We start from the raw sequence: 24,265 nt of genomic DNA, 5'->3' as shown, positions 1-24,265 counted from the left end.
AATTAAAAATTTCAAACAAACGGTTTTTTAGAAATATATATATATTAGAAAATAGTTTTTTTACACAATAACTTTAAATTAAGTCAAAAAACGAAGAAAAAGTACACAAAACGTCATCGACTCCATTGACTACAATAGTAAACGGGAACGACCCGCGAAAGAGAGACAGTGTATCGTGCTCTCTCCTTTGCCGACATTGGAGATGTGCCTTCTATTCTTTTTTATTTCTGTGGTAAAACGTGGTTTGTTGCAAACTGTACTGTAGTATAAACAGAACGTTGGAAGCTATTTGTGTTTAAGTAATAACCAAAAATGAATGCATATCCTGATGCAGGGAAGGAAATGCTTCTATTCACGGGGAATTCACACCAAGAGCTCGCACGTTTGGTTGCAAGGTACGTTACAAAGTCGAGTCGATCAATTAAATGTTAAAGCCAAGATTACAGAAAAAAATAAACTTTTTTAATCATAAATATACCTAAAAAATATATAAACTTTCCAATCTGCAGTGAAGCCAATTAACACAGTCTAAAACATGGCATAATTTATTAATTTTATATATCTCTTTAATTACAATAACTAAAAACCTGGTTAAACTACCGAACAAACAAGGCTTAACATTATATTCTAATTGCAGTCGCATGTGCATAAAGATAGGGACGTGTTCTGTGTACCAGAAGCCAAACAAGGAAACACAAGTTGAGATTGGAGAATCTGTGAGAGGAAAAGATGTGTTTATTATACAAACTGGTAGCAGGTAACTCAATGGTTTGAAACAGTTTCCTAATGTAACTATATAGTTCTGTGGGATTTTAGGGTAAGATGAAAACTGCTGGTCCATAATATCCCATATTTTCTAATTGTGTTTTTTACAATTAACAATGCTCTTATAGAATCCTGAGGATACGGTTATATAATTGTGTAAATATTTTCTGTGTACTACCAAATGGAACGATAAAAGAGAATAAAAACGTGTGCCATCTTACTCCAACCTAGTACATTATATTGTTCGTACAGAGATGTAAATGATGCCATCATGGAACTGTTAATTATGGCGTATGCGTGCACCACATCATCAGCAAAGAGGATCATAGGTGTCATTCCATACCTTCCGTATTCTAAACAATGTAAAATGAGGAAGAGAGGTTCCATCGTGTCAAAGTTGGTTGCTTCCATGCTTTGTAAAGCAGGTTTAAATTTTAACTGCTTATACTTTTTGTTAATAAGCTTTTTTCCCTAATGCATATTTTACTTTAAATTAGAACCATGGTAAACTGTATTAATGGAATAGCTCGAAGTTATTTTTTTAATGGGTATACTGGTTATCTTACAATGGGGTTGGCAAGTGGGTCAATTGACTGGTAAATACACAGCACCATATTTGACCGACCCAAAACTTATCAAATAAAATGATCCTTGTTTAAGCAGCATTTCAACAATGTTAAGACTTTACATTTTTTCTTCTCATCTTTTTTTTATGCATAGTTTTTTAAAACTTTAATAAAGATATGTTTTGTTGTTAATTTATATTATTCAGGCTTCCATCACATAATCACCATGGACCTTCATCAAAAAGAAATTCAAGGTTTCTTTGACGTTCCTATTGATAATTTACGTGCTTCACCTTTCCTTATTCAATATATACAGGATCAGGTAATCCTTGTCTGGTACAGAATTCGATGTAAACAAGAAACACGTCTTCCTCCAATTTTTAAGTTTTGTAAACTTCTAAATATCTAGGTTTGTCAAACTTCTCAAAGCAATGCAGGATTATTAAGTTTGTAAAAATAGTAAAAAAGCTGTTAGCCTTTTAATATTTTCTGGTGTTATTAGTTCAGTGGCTATACTGAATCTGATTTTGACTCTTTAGAAGAATACAGATCACAATAGCATATCAAACAATTTAATTTGTTAACGTTTAAAGTTAAATGATACATAATACACTAATTTAAATGCAAATCTTCACACTCAGTATAAAGTTGGCTACTTTTACAATTAACTATGTTTTTATTATAGTTGAACATTTGACTCTAGAAGGAAATAAAGTTGCTGTTAAATAAGTACACTGCTAAATGTCCAGCTCATTAAACGTCTCTTAAAATTGAACATCTTTACAGATTCCAGACTACAGAAACGCCGTCATTGTAGCAAAGACTCCTGCATCTGCTAAAAAAGCTCAATCTTTTGCCGAACGCTTAAGACTCGGTATCGCTGTCATTCATGGCGAGCCACAGGATTTTGATTCGGATCGTGAAGATGGAAGACACTCTCCTCCTCCACAGGAATCTGCTGCATCTGGGACTTCCAGGGGAGGCGGGGATGGATTCAAGACTGTTGAAGCTGCTTGGCCATCTGGGATATCTCTACCAGGTTTGACAAATTATTCTGCGTAAAAATTTGGGATTTATTGTGCAAAATTTGTTTGGTTTTATTTAACTTATGAGTGGTTTAATTTCTGTGTTGGTAGAGCTAACAAATTTGCTGCTGTAGCGCTTTCATATGCTTCCGTGTTAAAAAGTAAATGGGTACCAGAAGTGTGTTTTTAAAAATAAACTTTTTAAATAATCACTTAATTTTTTAAATAATCACTTAAAAAGGCGATGTATTTTTTATAGTTTTATGAACAAGATCATTTATGTTTTTGATCAACCATTACATGCACCATGCTTTATTCACATTATAGAATCATCCCGTGTTATGCTTGGTCAGAGAACACGCACCGTTTCCACTGGCCACTTTGAAAAGCTCGAGATACCATGTAGGCACCGCATGCACTGATTCACTTTTCCATTGTTTAATTTGTGTGGTGTAGTTTAGCTAACTCTATCAGTTTAAATTGTAAAACCTAGTTATAAATGATACTCTTATAAACTGCAGTATGTTTTATAGTAAAGTGGTAAATGATTATGAAGTCACAATATCTCAAAATACAGCATATAATATTCTATGTTACATTTTCAGTATTAACTGCCAAGGAGAAGCCACCCATTAATGTAGTTGGTGATGTTGGTGGAAAAATTGCAATTATAGTGGTAAGTTAATTAAACTAGTTATGATGAATGTGTGTGTATGTAACTTTTTATTGTTTCGTGGTGTGAACGAACTCATTATGTTTGATACACCTCGTCACCACTTCCGAATTACCACATTGGGTGTATGTTTTTTTGATTTTTTTTATTTGCGGATCATTTCAACAGTACAAAAGCTGAAATTGGTAGTAGCGTTGATTCTCTATCTTCTTAGTTTGAGTCAGGCTATTCATTGTTTCAAATAAAAACTTAATATATTGAATTAAGTTTAATATTTTATTTAACTTGCAGGATGACATAATAGACGACGTTGACCCTTTTGTTGCAGCTGCAGATATTTTAAAAGAAAGAGGGGCATACAAGGTAGCCTATCTTAATAAATATTGTTACTAGGATTGAAACATGTATGATATAATTTTCAAGGCTTTAAAGACTGCTTGATTTAACTTTTACTGCCATTATTCCTGAAATTTATTTTTGTATTTTTTGTAAAAAAATGTAGGATGTTTACAGATCAATTTTGATACTTTACTTTAAAGTAACCAGCTGTACATATAAGTTGCTGTATAATAACATAACATTGATATTACTTAATGTTGTTAAAGGTGTATGTCATGGCTACACATGGTTTGTTGTCTCTTGATGCTCCTCGTATTCTTGAAGAATCTTCCATTGATGAGGTAAACCAAGCTTTTATTATCAAATTCATGAATGAATGTAACTAACTTATTCTTACGTCACGGGCCAATAACAGTTGGTATACCACTGGTGTTCTGTCTCTCATACATTTCGCCTCATATGTAACTTTGTAGGTGATTATTTTTTAAGTTTTTTAATGTAGGACTTATATTTAAACAACTCATAAGGAACCAACAGATTAACGTATTCTCTGTTAAGTGTCTTACCCAAAGACACATACACCCACAAGACCACAATAGTGACAACGTCGAACCTGTATTCTCTGGGCTAAAGGCAGGCCTGTTAACCTCTGCCATGGCACAGGACGCTTTGGCGGTAATTCATGTATATTAAATACCATTGTTTTCTTTTATTTTCAGGTTGTTGTTACCAACTCTGTACCACATGAACTACAAAAGCTGCAGTGCCACAAAATAAAAACTGTTGATATTTCATTTATTTTATCTGAAGCAATAAGACGTATCCACCATGGAGAGAGCATGAGTTATTTGTTCCGAAATATTTCAATTGATGACTGAATGCTTTGCAATCATATGTATGTTGTGTCTTGGTTAACAATTATTAAAATTTGCTGCTTTGTATATTTGTGCGTTGTATGACTGGCAAATGAAAGTGTTTATGTCCAGTCTCGCCGGCCAAGAACAAAATGGGGCACGTGTGGTGACGCGTTTTAAATGTAGGGTAATAATGCACGCTAGAAACTCCCGTTATCAAGGAAGTAAACCGCTACATCATGTTTGCAACTGCATTGGTTACTGCGCATGGTAGTTGGTATATGAAGTATGTCGCATACCCAATGTTCGTCTGGTCAAAAATATTCCAAGAAAGAAGAAACTTGAGAGAAATGTAAATAGTTCCACGCATTGTTAGTCAACCGTGAAGTTTTGTGATGTCTTTTTTTATACAACTATTTAATGTTTTCATGGTGCAAGGTTAAAGATCGACTCAGACCGGGATATGATTTAGGAACGTAACTTCAAACTTAAATAAAATAGAAGCTTTTTAAGTAGTAATATGGCAATGCAAAATATAGACCTCATGTTTTTGTTTTGCTGTTGTTAGAAATTTATTGACTCGAGGGAAATACCCAAACTAGTTAACGCAATAAAATCACGCAAATTTTTTTTGTTTTGAACCGCAAGGTAGTTTCTGTCAGGTGTAATTATGAATGAGTAGAAATGCCATCTTATGCGCCAGAAGGACAATCAAGAGAAAGTTCTTACATTTCGTTTACTATTACAGGTAAAACTATCTTTCTATTCTTTGTTTACTTGTTTATTTAAAAGTTTAACATAAAGGTAAATCAGTAGTAACACCTTACTAACCAAATACTGTTGTTTTTGTTTAGAATAGAACATGTTACTATTTGATAATTGCACTACTGTCTCTGTCATTTTATTTGGGTAGCCATTTTGGTTTAGTTTTGATTAGGTAGTAGATTTAGATTTATAATTTATACATTTCCAAAATCAAATGATAATGAAAAATAAAAATGTGTTCATGTTATTTGTTTCACAGGCCTCAGTGGATTCAACTTGAAGAAAGGAGTTTTTTTTAATCCCGATCCGTATGTAAAGTTAAGAATCTTGCCTGGTCCAAACTGTAGGAAATGTGCCCACCATAAACAGAGGCATCACACAAAACAAGTTGAAGATACTACTAATCCAACATGGAAAGAACAAGTCAGTTGCGCTCGTTTAATTCATGCTGTTAAGTTTGTTTATGTTTTCCATCTTAATGAGTAGACTATGCTTTTAGTTTAAGACATAACAATTTTACAATTACATTAATATGCCAATTACCAGTTGAGTACATTTTGATCTTTTATTATTATTTGCTCTAAGAGGTGTAATAAAAAATGGGTGTTTTACTATTTTTATGTTTAAACACAATCCTTCTACTATAGCTATTATACCAAACAATAAGATAAATATAAATATCATATGATCTTTTAAAGCATGGCAGACGAAACGTTGGTAAAATGCCTATATATGCATTCCAGAAGAGCTATTTACTTATAAATATAATATATATATGATGTTATGCCTGGTAGCAGCAACAATAGTCATAGGCACCAAACCTGGGGTTGCAGGGTAGGCAGGGTAACCCTGGAATTTGTTACACCACATTCACATTAGCATTATAACTAATAAGCATTGAGGAAAAATTCATTTAACTAAATTGTGGGTTGAACCAACCTTGCATCTCCTGCATTTATAAATGTTTATCGCCAATGAAAATAGCAGAATATTAATTTATTTTGAATCCAACAGTTTTACATCCAAGTTCTTCGGTCTGACATCATCGAACTTGAAGTAAAAGATAGATTTGATAAAGGAAGGCCGGTGTTTCGGAGGTTTCTTGGAAAACTAGAAGTTCCAGTCGGTGAAATCCTGGAAAGATTAAACTGCAGGTGTGTCTTGGTTTTCTTACAACTGGAGTAAATAATAAATGTTATGTTGTTGCTGTTGTACAACTTAAACTTCATTCTGGAGTCGAATGTTGGAATTTTTTATTTTTTGGTTTCAATGAATTATTGGCATATGTTATAAAGAATGTTTAAAAAAACAATACAAGAAATTCTGCAATTTATTTACCTCTTCTATTGTGAGTGAGTTCTTAAGTGTGGCATTTCATGATATTTAAGCCAGAGTTTGCCTATTATTACCAGACAGTGACACCCAGGGTGCTACAGCCCATTTTACTATCAATAGTATTATATTACCATTTGTATCGAGCATCAAACCTGGCATACTTTGGTAACAATGCAATTGCTAAACTACTGTACCTCTGATCCATCATAGTGTATATAATCTTATTTTACATCCTAAGATAGCATAGTAAACTATAAAATCATGTTTGTCATGTCCGTAATAAATTATTATTGTTACTCAAGTGAGCAAAGGTACACTGGTGCACTTACGAAAAGGACTCCTTTGGATCATACAAGTGGGAGTCTTTCATTTGTTATTGCTGATGGTAAGTGAAATAAAGTTGCTACTTTGTGGTTTTCTTAATTGCACTTTATTTTGAATAGACTAAGATCACAAAACTCAAATCTTCAGTGTGCTTTTTATTTTATGAAATCTAATGTTTGATTTTTTAAAGTATGTTCACCTTATTTTAGTTTACAACTTAATTTATATATGCTTTTTTTATGTGGTTCCATACAAAGTAAATTCAACTTATTAGAAATATAAACTGTGACTTTATTCAATTGAAATGGACTACAGGATTCTGTTATAAACAATTAAATTATTAAGAGCAATTCATTCCTTTGTTTTCAGGTCGTTCAAGTCTTTTCGGTTCATATCCTTATAATCTTAACAATGGTAGAAGTCAAGTCCACCGAGCTAGTTCAAGCTCAAATAGTGACCTGAACTTTTCAATCAGGAGTCACAGTATCGGTTCATTTGCCAATGATGTTTCTGAAGCATTAGATGAATGCATAACGCGACATTTTACAGGTACATTTCAACTTGTTTATGAACTTATTAATTTTGTTACTATGTCATGTTGCCCATTCTCAATTTAATTGCTGTCATTGACTGTTTAAAGCAAACATGTTCTGCAAATATGACTGATATTAAAAAGTATTAGGAAATAGCCATGATTGATTCAAGACTACAATGTTATCAACTTATAAATTTAAATACACGTTTTATATGAAAGTACTCTACACGTTTTTATTGTCTGTAGAAAACCTTTAATACAGATATTTGAGTGTTTTTCTTTCCCTCACATTTAACAACCGTATAAAATGTGTTGACATAGGAAAGGCACGGTTCAGTTAGCAAATAATGTAATTGTAGTCTTATTGAAGCTTCAGTTTCTTAGGCAAGTGTAGCACATTCTTTATACCACCTCTGTAACCCGTGTGTCTAAAAATAGAACTCTGCGGATTTAACTTGCAACGCATCAGTTGATCTATTTGGAGTGTGACATAAGCTTGGTTAGTACAAGCAGATGGCATGTATGACATATATATGCTTATGGGTGGGGTTAATGAAAAACCCCAGATATGCATTCAATCTTATACCCTACTACCACATACATAATGTTGCCGCATAAGTGTTTTCACGTACTATAAGCCCTGAGGCATTCAATCTAATTTTAGCTTCGATCATGTGTAAATACGTCAATATCTTTTACACTTGCCTAAGTATCCACAAACATAGAATAATTATTGTAGGCAAAACTTAACAAGTTGTAGTCAATTATGTCCAACAACTACATTTAACAAGTGGACTTTGTGCTTTTTTAGTGTGTTAGTGTTTTCTATCTCGCAAGTGTGACCTCAGCTATAGGCCAGAACTTCTTAAAATGTTAGGAAGGCAAGGATAGTTAGATCTAGCATTTTTATTCTAGTGATACTAATTTCATCCTATTTGTTAGAATGTTTAATGATTGCAGCGCAGAAAATCCCACAGTTAGTCTGGCTACCCTGCCACCCCAAGTTCGTTGCTTATGACCTTGTCTTATGGAAATGAATATCACAGTTTAATCAAAGGCATCTAACTTGTCATCATGTGTAGGCTGAATCTAAGCTTAGAAGATACAACCAAAGACGCTAAGTTTTTTATATGCAGCCGAGGCAGTGATAGTTAGACACAATTCTGTGAAATAAATTTCATCTCATTAGTTGCAATGCTTACTAAATAACTAAAAATAAGTTTATAATGTGTAAGTGCAAGAATTGCTGCCAATTTAAAAAAACATTTAGTGCAGGCGATGATAGTTAGACACATAAATCTGTGAAATGCATTTTACCTCGTATGCTGTAATATTTACTAAATATTGCAGTGCAGAAGTGTCTAGGCTAGGCTTGTCCACCCTGCCGCCAAAGGTTTTACGTCTATGTGTACAACCACCAACAGTACTTATCTATCCAGAAACCGATATGACCACGGTGACCAACGGAACATCGGGTGAATTTCATGCAAGTTCAACTGATGATGAGACTTCACCACCAACAGAAGAAACTTCAAAGGAAAATGGAACTAACGTTGATCATGAAGATATGGAAGAAGACCCGTTTACTGCATCAGAGTTAGTACAAGTTTTGTAATTTAGTGTTATAGATAATGGTTTATCCAGCGTATGTGTTTTTACTGGGTTTGGCAGTCATGCTTTTAATAGTTTTAGAGAAGTAAATTTATTTTTTTTAATTTTTTTTGTTGCTAATTCCCTTCCCTTTTTTGTTTTATGCAATTTGTTCTTCGCTTGCTACTGTATTAAAATGGATAAATACAATTTATGTTAAATATGGTGTTAATAGATAGTGGAAATTTCCGTCCTGTATTAAGCTCAGTTTCATTAATAAAATAATGCTTTACAAACAAACTTTAAAGCTGTATGTTTGTTGTGTATGTTTGTGCTAAAAGTTTTATGATGTTGGAATTGAATTGCCGGATTTAATTAAATTTCATCGCAGATTGACACAAGTAACCTCGCTTATTCACAACCAAAATGGCAACAGTTCTCAAGGACAAGAGGCAGTGCCAGCCATTGACCGGATAATTGCTGAAACGAGTGAGGAATCAACTATTACTTCCTTATTACAAACCACAGAGCCACACGAGAGTGTATGCGATGTGGAAAATGAACCTGCTCTACCTTCCACCACAGATGTGATGCTCAATACGCAGCAGAGTGTATTAGATGGCGTTGAACCTGAGGACCATGTTACAGGAAACGCTAGCAACGATCAAGTGCTGGAAACACTAGACGAAAATATTATACCGGTTATAACAGATGGCGCTGAGTCGGAATCGGAAATTGTAAATACCGGAGATAATTTTCTGCCACACGAGGATACCACAGATGTTACAGCAAATAAAGAAAGTTCAGAAATAGTGGATACAGAGGAACAAACTACAACATCAGATACTCAAACATCTGTTACATTAACTGAACCTTCTACAGTGGAATTGGCGTCCAACACAGCTGACAACGCAGCTCATGTTGCATCATTTACACAAAACACTGAGTGTGCGAATGCTGCCAATGCATTAATACAAAACAATCCTGAACAAAAGCCCAAAGTAAAGCACAAACCAGCAGAACGAGAGAAATTGTTAAACCTTCTCCGTTTTGCTGCTCTAAAGGAGGCGTCATGTGACAACTCTGATGGGAACTTGGTGGGTTCATTTTTATTTCTTTATTTTTTTTGTAATTATTAAAGTGTTTATCATAACCACCATAATATTTAATGTTTGGATAAATATTCATAGGCACCAAACATGGGGTGGCAGGGTGGGCAGTCCTACCCTGGATTTTTCTTCACCGCATCAATCAGTAAACATTAGATCCAATATTTTAGATTTGTTTCACTGCATTGTGTGTCTAACTATCTCTGTTCCCTTCCTTATTTTTTTAAAGTTGGTGCCAATGTGAATACTTACCAATACACACAGAAGAAGCATTAAATGTTTACAGTAGGCTACTGCGTTTTGGAATGTACAAGTATTCAATACAGAAGCTCTTATTATTGATGTTTTAGGTGACACTTACAATACACAGAAACGCAGAGGATAATCATCTTGGGTTTAATATAATGGGAGGAGCCGAGTCCAAATATGACATACTGAGGAAAATGGTGAGTTACTGAATAATCTAACTCAACATTATGTAAAGCATGTAATAATATTAAAAACTACATTTGGCAATTGGCTAAAAGTTTAATATTGATCATATATTCGCGTGCTACAAATTTGTTGATTAACAAAAACTACTTTTAAATGAAAACTATTTCTTATAAGATTTGTTTTAGGAGTTAATTAAAAAAAGTGTCCCACACCAGTAACTTGCATAAAATGTTCTATTTTTAACAAAATTAACATGTGTTTGTGAATTGCGTATCTAAGAATATATTTATTCAAATAGAAACAGTTATTTTGTCCTAAAAACAGTTTCTTCCCGAATTTTTAATCTTAGTTTAACAATTTTCTTGCATCAGGGTATTTTTGTGACACGTGTGGAACCAGCGAGCCCGGCAGAGCACGCAGGGGTTCTAATCCACGACAGGTTAATCTTGGTTAACGGGACATCGGTACGTAACTCATCGCACACCGCTGCAGTAAGTGAGCTAAAGAATGCCGGTCATGAAGTTGAAGTGGTCGTGGAAAGAAGGGATTTACCATTAAACGCGTTTGCTTCGGAACAGGTTAGATACCTTTGTAATTCCATGATGAAGTCTTGCCATATGGGCGATATGGCAGTTGATATTGTCGAAAATACACTACATTTTTATACCAGATGAGCTGCTAAAAAATTATTTGCATTGACAAGGTTAGGTGTTCCTTTAAGAATTTACACATTTATAAACTTCTGTAGCTGTTGTTTGATGTCAACATAGGCATATATTATATTATAAATCAAACACAGCTTAAAAAAATAATATATTATTATATACCTTTCGGGCTAATTAAGACATTGGAAACTGGTTGTAGTTAAAAAAGTATTTAATTTCCCACTGTTGTGTTTTTCACAAAAGTTTTGTATCGTTGTTTCATCACATATTTATTTTCTATTCAGTGCATTTTATTGCAAGAGCCATTACTATTACTGCCGCCATGTCAATGTTATTGTGTTTTACGACTTCAATATAAAACTATTGTCTTAGGTCAGTGGTTCCCAAACTTTTTTTTCACCCGGCGCCACTTGAGCTATTCAAAATGTTTGCGGCGCACTTAGCCAAAGGTCTTAGAAATAAAAACGCATTTTTACAGTTTTATCGTGTATTTTAAGATTAGGCTCGTTTAAGCATATGAAACTTAAGCATATGAAAAGTGTTGTACCACAGTCTGGACATGATTATTGCAAACCGAAAGAAATAATTGGCATTGTTACATAATATACAAATCTACTGTACAGATAGAAATGCGAAAACAAACTTTTTAAATTTTATTATTGAACAAACACGTTGGATTTTTATATAAAACAACAATTTATATTGCAATAAAATATTAATACAAATCAATTATCTCGACCATGCTAAATTGGAAATGTTTCTGCAAATTTTCACGGCGCACTTGACGAGTTGCGTCGGCGCACTAGTGCGTCGCGGCGCCCACTTTGGGAACCGCGGTCTTAGGTTTAATAATCCATAAAACAGTAGTAAGCTAGCTAATGTTTATATAATATTATGGTGAACTATAGAAAATAAAATAATAAATAATTCACATGTATACGACAAGACTCATTTAATTTAACAAAAACTAGTATCAATGCAACTCAAAGCCATAGGAAATGTGGTTATTTTAAATAGAGTGTGGAACTGTGGAAGTATTTACTCGCTACCTCAGTTATCCTTGAAAATGATTCGGCAATTTTAGTCTTGAAAGCACGCACAGATTAATTAACATTTTTGTTGTGTAGCACTGTACCTGTGCGTCTAGTCACCAGTTTGCTTGTTAGGTACAACAGTAGTCTCTTTGGCTTTAATATCACGTTTACTTTAGTTTTTGATAAACTGAAGTTTATTGTTGTCCTATAGAAATCCAACTATAGTTTAATCTAAATAATGTTAATTTAATATACAACATATTGAAAAACTTACATATATATATATATATATGATATATTGACCTATAAATTGATTATTCCCAGAACTCCCCAGCTCACCAGGTGGGCTGCAACATTCACAGAAGAGCTTCGTTACCCGTCTCATTTTCATCCCAGAAGAATCGGCCGCTACAAACTTCTTCAACTACTTTCATGGGTTCAGGTACAACATGTGTGTCGCTCGCTTATAACTGGCATTAGCGTCTTTTAGAAAAAACTTTTGTGGTTCTGTCTGAGGTATCATTTGCAGCAAATGATTTATCTTTTGGCATCTTATTAAAAACAGGGTCCCCCCTTTTTTTAGTTAACAGTTAAAAGTTATAAAGCCAGGGCTTCTATGATGAATTTGATACTTGTGAATATGGCGTATTTTATAAATTTTTATTGCCGCATTTGCCCTTATTTACTTGTTACTATAGTCTATGTGTACCTAGTTTATTCACATAGGGTATGTACTAGTGTACCCACACATAGGATAGGCCATAATTGATCCCAGGGCCTGCATGTATAACCATATTTTAGGCGCCTATTATCACTAAACATGGCCTTATTAGAAGCTTAGATGAAGCTTGTAGAAGGCAAACTATTAGGTGTTGCGTTTTTTGTTTAAAAATATAGATAAATATAAAAAAGGTAATTAGGTAGGAACACATTATTCTTGCTAGTTATTTTGAATGCTAGTTATTTTGATTGTTTTGTTTCATGTGATTGACACATTTCATTCTAGGTTAAAGTTCATGTCTTTAAAATAGCATTGAGTTCTTTCCCACATTGTCATCTACATCATTGATTTGAATAATTCATCAACTTCACTTCATAAATTATTAATTATAAATCCACCAAGAATTAAGTGTCAGGCAATTGTCAGTTTTTGTTTTACCCAGAAAGTTCCATGTGACCAGGTATTCCTTATATACCTCCTGTCTTTTTCATTAAAAACGATTTGAAAACCTTACTTTATTAGGGTTCATCATGTCACAGTTCTTAAATCTCGCTTTACCATTTGCCGCAGTATTTAATTTAAAATACTAAAGTATTCTCAGTGGTCACAATGGGTGGTCTAATTATAAGCCAAAATGCACCCACTAAATTACCCCGCTATGTGAGGATAAAAAGTTACATACCTGGTAACTCATAAGTGAGCATGATGTGTATGAAACAGGACACCTGTATTATAACGACTGTCGTTGTCCTGCCCTGCAAGGATAAATAAGTTACATACATGGTAACTTGTAAGCGGGCATGAGATGTATGAAACAGAACACTTCTGTTAAAACGACTGGGTTGCCCCACCACACAATAATAAATACATATCCCTCATTCAGTGTTTAAGACTTTTACACCTCCAGGTGTTTTACGAGCGTTTCCGGCACGTTCTACACAAGAACTAATCGAAGATGAATTGAAAAAGTCTCCCACATCACAGAAGAGTCCCCTCTCTTACTTTCAACCATCAACATCACCAACTTTACCGAAACTACCGCCATCAGGACGGCTTTCCGACACTCTTGAACGAGGACAAAGTCTTCTTATTAAGAGGTTTATATATTAATACTTGGATTTTTGCTGTTTTTATTGAACCAGTTTTGTGATAGGCTCGTCACACATTTATGTATATGAGCATATTAATTGGTTTTGCAGTATATTTTGAGTGTTGGACTGCTGGAATGCTTTAGAAGTACATACAACTTAAAAGCACATAGGATCTTAGAGGCCTCAGAGTTTTTGATGATAAACTAAACTTTGGGGTGATATAGCTAAAATTCAGTTACACTGATAAACCATAGTTGTCGAACATAAAAAACTTCATTGATTAATGTAACAAATACAATATACTTTGGCTCTAAGACATATCATGTCACTCCATTGGTCATAACATTACTTATTTCTATGTTACATCTTTAAAATTTTACTAGTTTTTTTTTGTAAAAGTATGACGTTTATTTGCTTTAGAGTTTCAAATAATTTAAATATTTATCATTACAGAAAGTGCAGCACATCGCAAGACAAGCCATCACAAGAAGGCTTGCCTCCAAGTAAGCTGTTCAGTTGCTTTAATTTAAAATCGAACACATGTGGATTGTCTTATCTTCTCTCATGGGACCTGGTTTAATATCACGTTGTCTCACAGAAAATCAATTATATGCAAAACACTGTAACTTATACATTGAAATTTATACTTTGGAAAGTCGTACATTGAAATTTGTTGATGAACTTATGTATCAATCATACATTGAAAAATGCATGGCACAGATGGGGGGTTTTATCTGCATAAAAGGGCTTGGAATTTATACTTGTTGTTTTTCATATATATATGGGTTATAGAATAGAAGGTGAAGTATGGTAGACAAAATAAATTTTTTTACAGATTGGTATAATACATATTGTAACATGTATTGTATTTATAATATATATGCATATTAAAATACATAGTGCTGTGTAACACATATTGCAATTTGTTTTTCTAAAGTCAATCTTTCATTACCGATTGGCATAAAACATATTGTAATACATAGCCTATTGTATTTATAACATATAGTGTATTTTGTAATACGTAGTGCCATGTGATAAATATTTGCAATTTTTTCTTCTAAAGTCAATCTCTCGCTACAGATTGGGAAGCATGTCGTGACCGCCACGACCGACTTTTTTATCTCGATCACGTGAATCGAGTCACTCAGTGGGAGCGACCAAAGCTCTCCGACTTTCCTCCCACATCCGGGAGCAACAAGGAGAATCTTGAGGAGAAAGTTGATGAGATCCTTGAGAATCTTCCTCAGAAGACGATCCGAAGAGTTAGAAGATCAAACTCGGTGAAAGGAGATCGGAACTATGAGCGTGTGATGATGAGGTAACGACAACAACTATCATTTCATCTGTGTTTAACAATTAACAACAAGGTAACGACAAAGTTATAGTAATATGCATTGACGAATAATCTTTGTTGGTGACCAAATGGGGCGATAAATTGGGTGAAATCATGGACCATCTGTTGAACATAAAACGCTTTTATAAGAGTCAGAAGGATATGGTTTATATATTTGTGTTGTTATTTGTTTAATACCAATTTTGGCAATAAATTAGGATAAATACATTGACCATCTTACCATAACCTACTATAGTAAGACTAAATAATAGTTTTATTCTGGGTAATATTAGTTAAAGTGCTTGTGTTATAGTCAAAAGATACCACACCAGTAACACATTCAGTGCTGCTAGCCTGCTACTATTGAAGACAAATATGTTCTTAAGCAAGACATGTAGCTTCAACATAGTAGTCACTAATGGAGTGTTTTAATTGTAAGCCATGCAGAAATTAGGAAAAAGAAAACCTGCCTACCAGATAAACACATGGATAAATGAACGTTGTTAGTTAAATTTTAAGCTTAAAAACATTATTACATTTTGTTCATTTTTAAGCTTTTTAGCTTGTTTCGCTCTAGGTTCAGTCTGTATTTACCACAGAGTTGTTTCAAAGTCGGATAATTTTCCACCAGGTATCAGAGCATCAAGCGAGTGATGCGACAAACTGCCATCCCAGAAGATCAAGAAGCTTCCACATCCAGCTCACCAGTTCATGAAGTCATCGAACCTCAACAGGAGCAAAGTCCTCCAAAAGATGATCCCGCCCCAAAAAATGCTTCCCCCATTGCAACTAATGTTACAGGTGGATTATAATTTCAATAAACTGAATATTATAGATTATAATTTTAAATCCTGTGTAAAAATAAATTTTGATTTTAAATCTAATAGTAAACTGAACGGATGATTTTGCAGTCATACTTTTGTTCAAGTAGTTTTTATCCCCAGCAGATGATTAATGACCGTCGTTTTTCTGCGAATTACTTCTTTTCAGTGTTTTAATGAATTAGATCTTTCCTACTGTTAACAAAGATATAAATTCAAATTTATGTTATTGCAACATAATACTCATTGTTTAGAAACCGACCACCCAGAACCAACAGCGTCAACATCGAGTGGAAGTCGTTCAACCATGTCCACCATCGACGAATCAGAAAGCGGGGATAATTTAGATAAAAACCCGGCTTTTCAATTCATCACTCAACCTGATTTCTTCAGACTACTTAGCACAACGCCTGTAAGGGATATGAAAATTTTAAGGAATTAATAAAAATAAAGTAATTTGCTTGGTGTATTTTATAGTAAGCCATAAAGAGATCTTCATTCTATTTATCAAGAAAATACCTTGCTTCTATAAAAGCACCTAAGCCATTTTTTATTCTCCTTAACCTTCCCATTTGGGTAATAAACAAAAAATATTTACAGAATTATGTAACTGTATCCTCACAACTTCAAAAAGAGAGTTGGTAAAAATATGATTATGTTATAACTGCTAATTGGATAAATCTTACCCAACACTACTATTTGTTTTGTTTTTTTTCTCTTATTATTGGTTTTCTTAGCATTTGTGATAATATTCCCCCCTGTCAATCAAACAGGATGCATACAGCCTGTACATGTCCAGCTCAAGCCTTAAGTTAATCCTCTCCAAGATTAATCGATGTCCGCAACACTTTAAGGATTATCAACACAACAAAGATCTTGTTAAGTTTATCAATTGGTGGGTACCATGTACTAGGTTGGATTCTTTTAACATAAAATAACAAAACATTCCTGTTTGTCACTTGTTTGCATACAAAAAATACCTCTAACAATTTGGGCTTAAATTCTGCTTCTAACAGTTTATAAAATGTTGGATTCTTTAACATAAAAGAATAAAATATGTGTATTTAGTATTTGCCATACATTCATGCATTATTAGGTTGCTTAAAATACAATTTATTGCAAAGTAATTGATTTTTAACACCTTCCAGTTAAATTGTAAAAACAAGAAAATTCTTCCACATTTATTCTTACATTATGCTACGTCACTGCCTTTTTTCATTTTGTTATTTTCGTTTACATTTGACATTAGGATTTCAACTAAAAATGTTGTTTCACACATGTTTGTATTAAAACTTTCCGTATACTATTTCATCCACCTCTACCCACCTCATTACACTAATGATTGCCACAGTTTTGCCGACACAAGCAAACCCCTTCCAAGTGGTTGGGAGAAAAAGGTGGACGGACATCGGAAACCTTTCTTCATCGATCACAACCTAAGATCAACAACTTTTTTTGATCCAAGGTCTGCTGTTTAAACTGTAGTGATTAAACTTTTAAACAACTCTGGTTCCATTACTTTTGTTACCAGCCAAAATGTAAACTTTAGCAGCTCATATGGTTTAAAAGATAGTGTATTTCAGACGCTTCTTTTGCCAAGACTTTAACCCCGCTTTTTATTGTAAAAAGCATACACCAATTGTGTTGTTGTTCTGTCCTATGGGGAAACAACAAAATGCCCAAAAATTGAATTCAATGTATGTCTCAAAAAGTTGATTGGTTGATATTTAATTTATTTTTGTACTTTAAACGTGTATTGTACAATTTAGCATGTGAAACTTAACTTATCACTTTTGTTCCTTGTAGGTTGCCTTGTCCAGATAAACCAGACACCAATGCAGAAAATGCAACTTCCACTTCACAGGTATTTAATTATTTTAGTTTTAATTTTGCTCCATGGCAGGGTTGGGCAAACTATGGCATGTGGAGCTTAGTACTTAGCTTGTTATTAAAAGTATGTTTTATTCAAATGTTTCCAATAGATCAAATTACAATTATGTGTTTTGTCACATATGTAGATAGCTTCATAAATAAAAAAAATCTCCATGCAAAGCCCAAAATTGACTTACTGCTCATGTTATAATATGGTATTCAAATATTAGTTCATAGTCTGTAACCTACTGATGTACTGATAAAATGGGAAAAATGATCACCCACCAAATTACCCCAACACCCTTGTACGTCTGAAAATAACATGCTCACGATAGTGAAATCATTTATGTTCGGACTCAAGTGTCCCGATTCTGTCCCGATTCTTGTAGTTTATAGAATACCAGACTCAATAATTAATAGGAAGAAGATAGGGATGATACCAACACACCAGATCGAATGGAAGTTCAATCACCATTAGCAACCGAACCACCAGTAATCGCTCCACGACCAGCGGACAGTCTTTCTATGCGATCTCGACAGAAGAAACCACCCGTTGCAACTCCAACCCAATCCCCAGCACAACAACAAGCAGTGGCTCCTGTGTCTTATAATGAGAAAGTTGTGAGTTATTTACTTTTATATAAGACTAACTACTTTATTCTTTACCTTACTTTGAGCATTGTAATCAAATATATGTAATCAAAGTTAAAAAGTTGATATACTGTTAAGAGTACTACAGTGAACACTGAACATATTTAATATACTATTAAAAGTAACAGTCAGCCATATTATGTTAAATGTCAAATTTATAGAATTTGATGCAAAGCAAAAGTGTATTGGCCTTACCAAATCCATATTAGGTTTTAAACATTTGTTTTTATATTTCCTCTTCAGTATTGATTGTTAACTGTTGTTGTTGTTTTTTTCCTTTATCGACCATTATTTCTTACTAAACTTATTTAATTTTAACAGGTTGCGTTTTTGAAGCAATCGAACATACTTGATATATTAAAAGAGAGATACCCGTCAATTACAACAAGCACTGTACTTGCAGAACGAGTCAAAACTATTAAAAATGAAGGTTTACCAGCTCTTGAAAGGTAAAGCATTATTTATATGAGTCTGGGCATAGACCTTAGCACACTAGTGGGCCAGGAGTTGGGCAAGGATTGATCCTTTATTCCAAAATACATTATTTCATTTTATAAATAAACCTAAACCTAGACTAAATTGCCCCATAGCCTGCAAAGCATGTCGCCCTTTCTATATGAACCTAATTTAAATGACCATTATTTCTGCGAATATTGTGATCATTATTTTGTGATCATTAATTTTATGTCATCAATGTTTCGGCACAGGTATTGCAACAGCATGCAGTTAAACATCATGCTAAGTTTGTTTGAAGAAGAAATTATGAGTTTTGTTGTACAGGTAAGTTAATTGTGTGCATTCTTGAACAGAATCTTGTAATTTTAAACTTGAATATGTTAAAAAAAAATAATGAACAAATTTTGGCAATTATTTCAAACGTTTGTTATGTTTCAACACAAAGCATATAAATCTTAAACCAATATTAGGTTTTATTGAGAACTTTTCTTCTTACAGTCCGATGTGCGTCCCGTATTAGCTGAGCGACCACGATCAAATGTTGACAGCGTAGTAAGCAGATCATCTGCGTCACCAAGCGCTTCTCCCCGTAAGTTTAAAGATTGTTGTATAACACTGATCTGATTCTGTATTACACTGATCTAGTCTGTAGCATGGCTGGGTGTTTGTATCAAAACCAAAGGATACAGGGTACAATGCTTGGTACTGACACCAATATTAAATTACGTATAGTGATTTTTGTCCTTGAGCAAGATACTATATGGACATTGCTCCAACCCAGTGGTAACAAAAGGGTTATATACCCTGTGTGCGTTGGGGTAATGAGCCAACTCTGCTCTAAATCTTAGGTCCAATGACTTTCCACACTGTAGCCTTACCCAAGGTCACAAAACCTATCAGTAGCAGTGTTGAGCATTGAACCAGGTATCTTTTGGTTACAATGCATTGTGTAACCACTGACCCACGACACTAAACACGCCAAGTTCTTACTGTTTTTTAAAAATGACAATCCTCCACTTCTCTCCATCCCCAGTAACAACTCGTTCACGTACCAACACCCCTCTCCTTCGTAACTTTGATTCAAAACTACGAAGCTTCTACAGGAAGTTGGAGCAAAAAGGATACGGGCAAGGACCTGGGAAGATCAAGTAAGATTGTTGGTTGTTGGCAGTGAAGCAGTTGAACAAAAATTAGTTTTTTTTAAATAACGTATTTTTAATTTTTTTTTAAAGAGGGATTTGCAACCCCCGAACCCCATGGCCGCGCTACTGGTTGTTAGTTTGCATTTTTAGCTCCTGTGGTATGTATAGGTGGCTGGCGGATGAACTGTGTTATATGCAACAAGTATTCTTCACTGAGCTGTATTTAAATATTATTACCTTTGTTTATTAAATTTGTGTAACACATTAGCAAAGCGTTTTTTTTAAAGTTTCAGTTTTTTATTTAACAAAATTGTTGTTTACCTATGTTTTTTTAATAAAAAGTAATAATTTTCCTTATTTTACCATCACAGACTCACTGTGCATCGCGACAACTTGCTGGAAGATGCGTTCCGTAAAGTGATGCTGTTACCACGGAAACAACTTCAACGAAGCAAACTGTTTGTCTCATTCGCAGGAGAGGAAGGATTGGACTACAGGTTTGCGCTTTGTATAAATATGCATATAAACACTTTGTATAAATATGCATATAAACACTTTGTATAAATATGCATATAAACACTTTGTATTGATAAGTATATAAAAACTAAAAATTATCAATAGGTATATAAAAACTTTGTATCAATAAGTATATAAAAACGTTCTATGAATGAAAAGATAAAGTTAAATAATGTTAATTTAAAATTGGTTATCTTATTTTAGCTAACTGTTGATTAGTATAACCCATCAGACATTGGGAATATGACTCCCAGAGGTTTAATAAGATTGCCAATGTACCTTTCGGCCGTTTAATACACATCATGTTCTACTAGTTTACAATATATCTTCCCTTACAGTGGTCCATCACGTGAATTCTTTTTCCTCATATCACGGGAGTTGTTCAATCCTTATTATGGTTTGTTTGAATATTCAGCAGTGGATACATACACAGTACAGATCAGCCCTCTGTCTACATTTGCCGACAGCCCACATGAATGGTAACATATTTTCCCCAAAATATTGTTTATAAAAATTAATAAAAAAAATTTTTTGAATTTAAAAATAAAATTAATAAATGGGATTTTTATAAAATATTTTTTGTACAGGCATTTAAAAAACATATTCACAATTATTTCCCATATGCTCCAAGGTTCCGATTTGCTGGGAGGATTATCGGGCTTGCTCTCGTGCATCATTGCCTCCTGGATGCTTTTTTCACTCGTCCTCTCTACAAGATGCTCCTCCGATCCAAATGTGATCTCTCAGATCTTCGTTACGAAGATGAGCAGTTTTATCAATCTATCATGTGGATTAAAGATAACGACATCACGGATGTGCTGGATCTCACATTTAGTGTGAACGAAGAAATGTTTGGCAAGGTAAAGTCTCTTATATTGGGGAGGTCTTTTCTATGAAAGTGAGGCCTTTCTAAATGGGTTAGGTCTGTTATGTTTGGGTAGGGTCTATTCTATGTGTAAGAGGTCTATTCTATGGAGAGGTTCCTACAGTGTGGCTCATGGCATGCCAGTGGGCTTGGGATTTAGGTCAAGAGTTTGCCCATTACCCCAACATTCTATATAGGTCCTGTTCTATATGGGTGAGGCCCTAACAGGATTAGGAATCTCACAAGATCGATTGTTCTTAAAAAATAGTTTACATAAAGTAACCTTACCATGAAATACCCTTAGATTGAGGAACGCGAGTTAAAACCGAACGGAAAGAATATCGCTGTAACCGAGAAGAATAAGAAGGAATATATTGAACGTATGGTGAAGTGGAGAGTGGTACGAGGTACACGGGAACAAACTAATATGCTTATAAGGTAACACGTTAACTGTAATATATTACATGAATCTAACCCTGGTCTGGTGCTCATTAGGATGGAAGATTCTTGTGTGATCAAACACAATCAGAATCTGGTGCTATGAAATACGTAACAGACAAAAAATCTAGTCCAATAAATTTTATAATATAAGATATATATATGTATTTTTGTTTTACTTGATTTTTATCTCTTATTTTTTTTGGCACCAAACTGTATTTCATTACATTTCGTATCGTCCTGCTATATGAAACATGCTGTATGGCAGATGGACATATGATCTTCATAACATGTATAGTAGAGGTTTCCAAACTGGGTTCTGTACAGCAGTTTCAGAATCAAATGGATACCGTATTTGATAGTTGTTACATTTTCTTTCATTGGTGAGGTTTTTGCAATTTTCTTTGGGAACCTTTAATGTATTGTGTTTTAACCATCCAAATATTACAGGGGGTTCAATGAAGTGATCGACCTACGGTTGGTTTCTGTGTTTGACGCAAATGAACTTGAGCTTGTTATATGCGGTACGGCAGATATTGATCTTAATGATTGGAGGCAACATACGGAGTATAGAGGAGGTATGTGGTTGCTTGGGGAGGGTGGAATTTCCAATACTGAAGCTTGTGTGCATGAGATAAATTTTTAAACAAATTGTTTTAGCAATTTTTAGCACTTTAGGAAACTAAGTTATTAATGTTTTGCCTACCTGGGTTTAAAGTGTCTCGCAATTACCAGACTCATTTTTGTTATAATTACAGTCTTACAGAATATTTTTGTTATAATTTATTCTATATTCAGAACATAAGGTTTCAACACATTTATTCATCAATAGGCTACTACGATCAGCACCCGGTTGTTATAAACTTCTGGGAAGCTTTGGATCAGTTTGACAACGAACGCCGTCTGCGGTTGCTACAGTTCGTCACAGGCACAAGTAGTATTCCTTATGAAGGATTCGCGGCTCTGCGTGGTCCGAATGGCCCCAAGCGATTCTGTATCGAAAAGTGGGGCAAACCTGACTGCTTACCAAGGTAAAGTATATGAATTAATGAATTTATTTATTATTGTGTGGTATGGTAACGACAGTCATTTTAACACCGGTGGTCTGTTTTTTATGCTGTGTGCCCGCTTAGTCTTACACAATTCAGGTTTTTGTTTTTGGCTGACCATTCATACAAGCCATAAAAACACTGAGTTAAAGCCAACCACTGCTACAGTGCCGAAATATGTTTCTTTAAACTAAAACATACAATGTCTTTACTGTTGTTTGCTAGTTTAACCAGCATGATTTCATTTTAGTAATCGGCTTGAAATAGAATTCCAAAAACATTATTTCATGAATCTCCATACCAAGCCAAAGATTTTTTATGATATCTTACATTCGGTTTCTGTTCATATAGAACGCATACTTGCTTTAACCGTCTCGACCTTCCACCGTATGATACCTTTAATCTGCTATGGGAGAAACTAGTCATTGCTATCGAAGAGACAAATACGTTTGGGATGGAGTGATATGAGATGATCAAAAGAAAAATGAACGGTGATTGCGTTATGTGGGGGACAATGCACAAATATGACGAATGCATTGAGTGACTGTCACTATATCATTTGGAGATATTACGCACTGGTTGACGTATTTGATTTGCGGACCACGAATAGCCAATAATGCAGTTTCTAAGTACATTGTTAAGACGTGTCATAGTTCCTACCAACAGTGAGGGTTTTGTGCAAGCAAGCAAGTACTTACTAACTCTTAGTGATTATTCACTTGCTTGGATTTAAAATTTTCGATTGAACAACTTTTATTTAACATTCATAACTTAATACTTTGTTTTCTTTTTTTCTTCCATATCTCCTAACTTTACTTTATCTTTTCTCACAGTCTTCTCTTTTACTTCCGCCTTTCGGGGCGTTAACTGTAACTTTTTACTCCTATTTATAAAAGTGGGCGGCATTTTTCAGCTGTTCTGATTTTTACTGGTGCTAATCTCAATTTTATACTCAATGGTCGCAGCTTTATAAGCGAGACATCAGGCATGGGGATTTATATCAGGTTCGATTTTATATAACCTTCTAAATAAGGTAATGTGTTGCCAAATTATCCTTTTCAATCCTATATAGATATGGAGTTGTAAACAAATATGCACCTGACTCTTGCTGTCTGACTATGAGGTGATTTTATCAGTGTTGTTCAGTTTAGTGAAGTTTGTTTTACAACTAGTTGTGGGCATTTAACAAAGGCTGATTTTTTTATGGCAGATGAACAGACACTGTCATTCTACCTCTTGCTGTCTAGGACTCTATGTATTAGTGTTAAGTCCTGGGTCGGTATTTATGATATATTG

At 34.2% G+C, this 24,265-nt stretch overlaps 2 protein-coding genes across 3 annotated transcripts; both read left to right on the top strand.

Moving 5' to 3' along the window:
- The first annotated feature begins 47 nt into the window (after window positions 1–47).
- On the top strand, window positions 48–4,309 carry LOC149737502 (phosphoribosyl pyrophosphate synthase-associated protein 2-like). 2 transcript variants are annotated; one of them, XM_089873651.1, is made up of 10 exons: window positions 53–395; window positions 638–757; window positions 1,018–1,190; window positions 1,538–1,653; window positions 2,118–2,370; window positions 2,684–2,758; window positions 2,962–3,032; window positions 3,321–3,392; window positions 3,635–3,709; window positions 4,088–4,309. In XM_089873651.1, exons 1-10 carry the CDS (start codon window positions 313–315, stop codon window positions 4,244–4,246), a joined length of 1,197 nt encoding a protein of 398 aa, XP_089729777.1. In that variant the 5' UTR covers window positions 53–312; the 3' UTR covers window positions 4,247–4,309. The 2 variants fall into 2 exon arrangements, with proteins under 2 accessions (XP_089729778.1, XP_089729777.1); XM_089873652.1 differs by lacking the exon at window positions 2,684–2,758 and having other exon boundaries at window positions 48–395.
- Window positions 4,310–4,694: 385 nt separating this feature from the next.
- On the top strand, window positions 4,695–24,109 carry LOC149737501 (E3 ubiquitin-protein ligase HECW2-like). The gene is made up of 30 exons (XM_089873628.1): window positions 4,695–4,970; window positions 5,247–5,410; window positions 6,002–6,141; window positions 6,625–6,707; window positions 7,016–7,195; window positions 8,621–8,777; window positions 9,163–9,868; window positions 10,231–10,326; window positions 10,687–10,893; window positions 12,339–12,456; window positions 13,643–13,832; window positions 14,280–14,329; window positions 14,907–15,144; window positions 15,791–15,960; window positions 16,235–16,392; window positions 16,754–16,875; window positions 17,332–17,445; window positions 17,787–17,844; window positions 18,273–18,473; window positions 18,825–18,952; window positions 19,211–19,283; window positions 19,458–19,548; window positions 19,993–20,107; window positions 20,473–20,598; window positions 20,956–21,096; window positions 21,249–21,477; window positions 21,787–21,920; window positions 22,371–22,498; window positions 22,753–22,951; window positions 23,321–24,109. The coding sequence occupies exons 1-30, from the start codon at window positions 4,907–4,909 to the stop codon at window positions 23,430–23,432; spliced, it is 4,692 nt and encodes a 1,563-aa protein (XP_089729754.1). The 5' UTR covers window positions 4,695–4,906; the 3' UTR covers window positions 23,433–24,109.
- The last annotated feature ends 156 nt before the right edge of the window (window positions 24,110–24,265 follow it).

This window comes from Ciona robusta, chromosome 3 (assembly GCF_009617815.1).
Source record: "Ciona robusta chromosome 3, ASM961781v2".
In the NCBI taxonomy this organism is placed as follows: Eukaryota; Metazoa; Chordata; class Ascidiacea; order Phlebobranchia; family Cionidae; genus Ciona; species Ciona robusta.
The sequence above is the reverse complement of the archived record's forward strand: the minus strand, read 5'-3'. Positions and strand labels throughout refer to the sequence as shown.